Below are 4568 nucleotides of genomic sequence, written 5' to 3'. Positions count from 1 at the left end.
GACTTACTATCATGACAATGGAGTTTGATCTTTCTTCTTCCTTTGTTTATATTTCAATTATGTCTGAGTAGAGTTCTTTGCAGTCTGATTCAATGGAACTCAAGTTTGAATTTATGAATGGTTAATTAGATGTCTTGTTTATTTATTATGTGATTTGTATGAAGTTGTCTTGATTAATTCTTCATGTTAAGGAGTAGTGTAGAACAGACATGTTTACATTGTTTCTATATTTGACAACTTCATCATCAGTGTTCTAGTAGTCAAGACATTGATGCTAGGATTTCTGATGTGATCTTAAGACCTTAGTAATTAATGCATGTATTAAGAAAGGAATCACCAAGACATTGGGGTTTCTAATTAATGTGTCTATCAAGGTAGTAAGACATTACATCTGGATGATAAGAAAAAGGTTGATCAACATTACATAGTAGATATTCATCATGGAATTTGGTTCATCCATAAATTCATTCTTGAGGGAAATTGACATCTGACTACTTGTTTTAAATTATATTCACACTTTATTTGTTTATCAATTCTTTAATTTTATTCAAATTTAATTTCTGGTGACAAGAAATAAATGCAATTCATAATCTTTTGGTTGATTCAACTTAACAATATTTGGTTAGTCAGTGCTTGACACAATTCCTCGTGGGAACGATCTTTACTCATCATTTTATTACTTGTTTGACTAGTACACTTGCTAATCTGGCAACATGTTTTTGGCGCCGTTGCTGGGGAATTTGTTTTTCAACATTGACAGACATCATTAGTTGTTAAGATTGAATCTTTTATTTTCAGTATTTTATATTTTGTTGTATGAATTTTTGTTCCATTTTAATTCTGGTGTATGCAAGGTACTTTTGATTCAACTTCTTTGTTGTTTGACCCAGAGTTAGAAAGGACAATTAGAAGGAACAGGAGGGCAGCCAGAAGAAGGCAATTACTGGAAAGGGAAGAACCAAGTGGTGAACCAAGTACTACAGTACATGAAGATAATATGGCAGAAAACCATGTGCAACCACCATAGAGGACACTGGGAGATTACATGACTCCTGCTGTCATTCCACCTATTGGAAGTGTGGTTCGACCTACAGTAGAGCCCAATAGTTTCGAATTGAAGCCTGCACTGGTACAGTTGGTGCAGAAAGAACAGTTTGCTGGAACAAGTGCAGAGGATCCATACCTGCACATTGAAAATTTCTTGCTGTTAAGTGACACTAAGAAGATTAATGGAGTGTCCAGAGATGCCATTATTTTGAGGCTTTTTACTCATTCACTGAAGGATGATGCCAGGAGATGGCTACAATAACTACCATAAGAAAGTATTACAACTTGGGATGACCTGCAGACCAAGTTTTTGGCCAGATTCTTTTCAGCAGCCAAGAGGACAAAGTTGAAGGATGAGATTACAGGGTTCAAGCAAAAAGAATTAGAGTCTATCTATGAGGCGCGGGAGAGGTTCAAGACATTCTTGAGGAAATTCCCACAACATGGGATAGAAGTGTGGAATCAAGCAGCAATCTTCCTCCAGGGGTTGACAACCACTACTAGGACATTGGTGAATGCCACAGCTGGTGGTTCATTGACAACCAAGACTCCTCAGGAAGCCCTGGACATCTTTGAGTCCTTAGCATCTCAGGAGTTTGACAATGCTCCAGTGAATGACAGAAGAATGGGAATTATTAAATTGGATGGCTATGATGCTTTATTAGCCAAGAATGACCAGATGCAGCAAGTGCAGAAACAACAACAACAACAAATTGATTCTCTCACAAAGAAGATTTCTTCTCAGAAGGTTTCTTCTGTGGACACTAATTCTGTGTGTGCCAGTTGTGAGAAAAGCCATGTTACAGATGATTGTGATTGTGGGAGACCTGCTAAACAAGCAGAAGTTAATGGAGTGTGCTATGACCATAACAACCAGAGGAATTACAATAACCAGGGGCGAAATGTGTATGTGCCACCATGGAAGAACAAGAATCAACACCCAGAGTTCAATTATAGTTCCAACCATCCGTTGAATCCTCCACTACATCCTCCTCCAACACACTCATCACAGCCAAGTGATACTACTGCATGGGAGAAAACTTTTGCCCAGTTATCAAAGACTACTCAAGATTACATCCAGGGGTCAAATTCTTTCAGGGAAGAGACTTCTGCTTTCATGCAGGAGACTAAGACAACATTAAGAAACCAGGAAGCATCCATCCAGAATTTGGAGACACAGGTTGGTCAGTTGTCTAGGCAGATAGATGAGAGGCCACAGGGAAAGTTCCCTGGTGATACTATGGTGAATCAAAAGGAGCACAACAAGTCCATCATTACAAGAAGTGGGCTTGTGCTCCAACCGGTGAACAAGAAAGTGGATGAGAAGAAAGTGGGAGAAAAGAAAAGTCAGGAGGAAGTTGTTGTTGAAGATGTTGTAGTTGAAAATGATAAAGAAGAGGAAGTTGAGGAAAAGAAGAAGGAAGAAGAGGTAGTGGTTGAAAAAAGTTCTTCACCCAAGAAGTTGATGAAGTGGGAGAAGAAGAAGATGGCTGACAAGCAGGACCAACCAATTAACCTATCTCCTTATGCTAAAGTGCCTTATCCTCAACGGTTGAAGCAGGAAATCCAGAAGCAGCACTATGCAAGGTTTCTGGATATTTTTAAGAAGTTGCAGATTAACATTCCATTTGCTGAGGCCCTGGAGAACATGCCTCACTATGCCAAATTTATAAAGGATCTTCTGTCTAAGAAGAGGAAATTGAAGGATGGTGAGACAGTGGCTTTGACAGAAGAGTGTAGTGCCCTGATCCAAAAGAAGCTTCCACCAAAATTGAAAGATCCTGGAAGTTTCAGCATCCCTATTGCCGTTGGAGATGTGGAAGTAGGGAAGTCACTTTGTGATTTGGGGGCCAGTATAAATCTGATGCCTTTGACTGTATGTAGAGCCTTGGGAATCAACACCCTGAAGGATACTAATCTTATATTGCACCTTGCTGAGAGATCCATCAAAAGACCAGAAGGTGTGGTTGAAGATGTTCTGGTCAAGGTGGACAAGTTTATTTTTCCAGTGGATTTTGTTATTCTAGATATGGAAGAAGAAGATACTGAAAGCCCTCTACTGCTAGGGAGGCCATTTTTAGCAACTGCTAGATCCCTGATTGATGTTGAACAGGGAAGCTGATGCTAAGAGTGAATGAAGAGACAATTACAATTGATGTATTTGAAGCCATTAAACATCCTGTTGATGTGGAGGATTGTTTCAGGATTGACATTATACAGGAGTTGTGGAAGAAGTGACAGGAGAAGAGGACCTGTTATTGGAGGAAGACAAAAGTATGGAAGAAATGCGTGGGGAATTTTATCAAGAGGAACCAATAGTTGAAGAGCTTGAAAAGAAGATGGATGACATTCCTAAGGGAACACCTAAGGTGGAACTGAAAGAACTACCTTCAAATTTGAAGTATGTGTTCCTTGGGGATGATGAAACCTACCCAGCCATTATCAATGCATTTTTGTCTAAGGGGAGGAAGTGAAGTTGGTTGAGGTACTCAAGAAGAACAAGACAGCCATGGGCTGGTCATTTTCAGATCTTAAGGGTATCAACCCTTCCTTCTGCACTCACAAGATCTTAATGGAGGAAGAAGTCAAACCAGTGAGGCAATCACAGAGAAGACTCAATCCCACTATGAAGGAGGTAGTGAGGAAGGAGGTGGTGAAGTTGCTTGATGCTGGGATGATTTACCTTATTTCAGACAGTGCTTGGGTGAGTCCAGTTCAAACAGTACCCAAGAAAGGAGGGATGACTGTTGTAAAAAATGAGAATAATGAACTGATCCCTACAAGAACAGTGACTGGCTGGAGGATGTGTATTGACTACCGGAGACTCAACAAAGCAACCGGGAAGGACCATTTCCCTATTCCATTTTTGGACCAGATGCTAGAGAGATTGGCAGAACATGCTTTCTACTGCTTCTTGGATGGATACTCTGGCTATAACCAGATAGCTGTGGCTTCAGAAGATCAGGAAAAGACCGCATTCCCTTGCCCCTATGGAGTCTTTGCATATCGGAGGATGCCTTTTGGGCTATGCAATGCACCAGGAACTTTTCAAAGGTGCATGCTTTCCATATTCTCTAACATGGTAGAAAGATGCATTGAGATTTTCATGGATGATTTTTCTGTGTTTGGTCCTACTTTTGATGCATGTTTACAAAACTTGGATTGTGTTTTGAAAAGATGCCAAGATTGCAATCTTGTGCTAAATTGGGAGAAATGTCACTTTATGTTGACAGAGGGGATTGTTCTGGGACACAAAGTGTCCAACAGAGGGATTGAAGTAGATAAGGCCAAGATCTCTGTTATTGAGAAATTACCCCCTCCCATAAATGTTAAAGGTGTGAGGAGTATTCTAGGACATGCTGGATTTTACCGTCGTTTTATTAAAGACTTTTCAAAAATTGCAAAACCATTGTGCAAGCTGTTAGGGAAAGATCAAGAATTTTTGTTTACTGATGACTGCTTGCTTGCATTCAATGTGTTAAAAGACAAGTTGATCACTGCAACTATAATCATGGCACCTG

The 4568-nt window shown here is 39.9% G+C and overlaps 1 protein-coding gene and 1 non-coding gene across 2 annotated transcripts; one reads left to right on the top strand and one right to left on the bottom strand.

Moving 5' to 3' along the window:
- The first annotated feature begins 1045 nt into the window (after positions 1 to 1045).
- LOC133306554 (uncharacterized) lies at positions 1046 to 3521 on the top strand. Its single transcript, XM_061506886.1, has 3 exons — positions 1046 to 1234; positions 1349 to 3164; positions 3268 to 3521. Exons 1-3 carry the CDS (start codon positions 1046 to 1048, stop codon positions 3519 to 3521), a joined length of 2259 nt encoding a protein of 752 aa, XP_061362870.1.
- LOC133306556 (small nucleolar RNA R71) lies at positions 1391 to 1497 on the bottom strand. Its single transcript, XR_009750910.1, has one exon. It is a non-coding gene; the product is annotated as a small nucleolar RNA R71 (small nucleolar RNA).
- Positions 3522 to 4568: the final 1047 nt, after the last annotated feature.

This window comes from Gastrolobium bilobum, unplaced genomic scaffold (assembly GCF_033153095.1).
Source record: "Gastrolobium bilobum isolate Gb01-03AN ecotype WA unplaced genomic scaffold, APGP_CSIRO_Gbil_v1 utg9985, whole genome shotgun sequence".
Taxonomy (NCBI): Eukaryota; Viridiplantae; Streptophyta; class Magnoliopsida; order Fabales; family Fabaceae; genus Gastrolobium; species Gastrolobium bilobum.
This window is presented reverse-complemented; position numbering and strand designations above follow the sequence as displayed.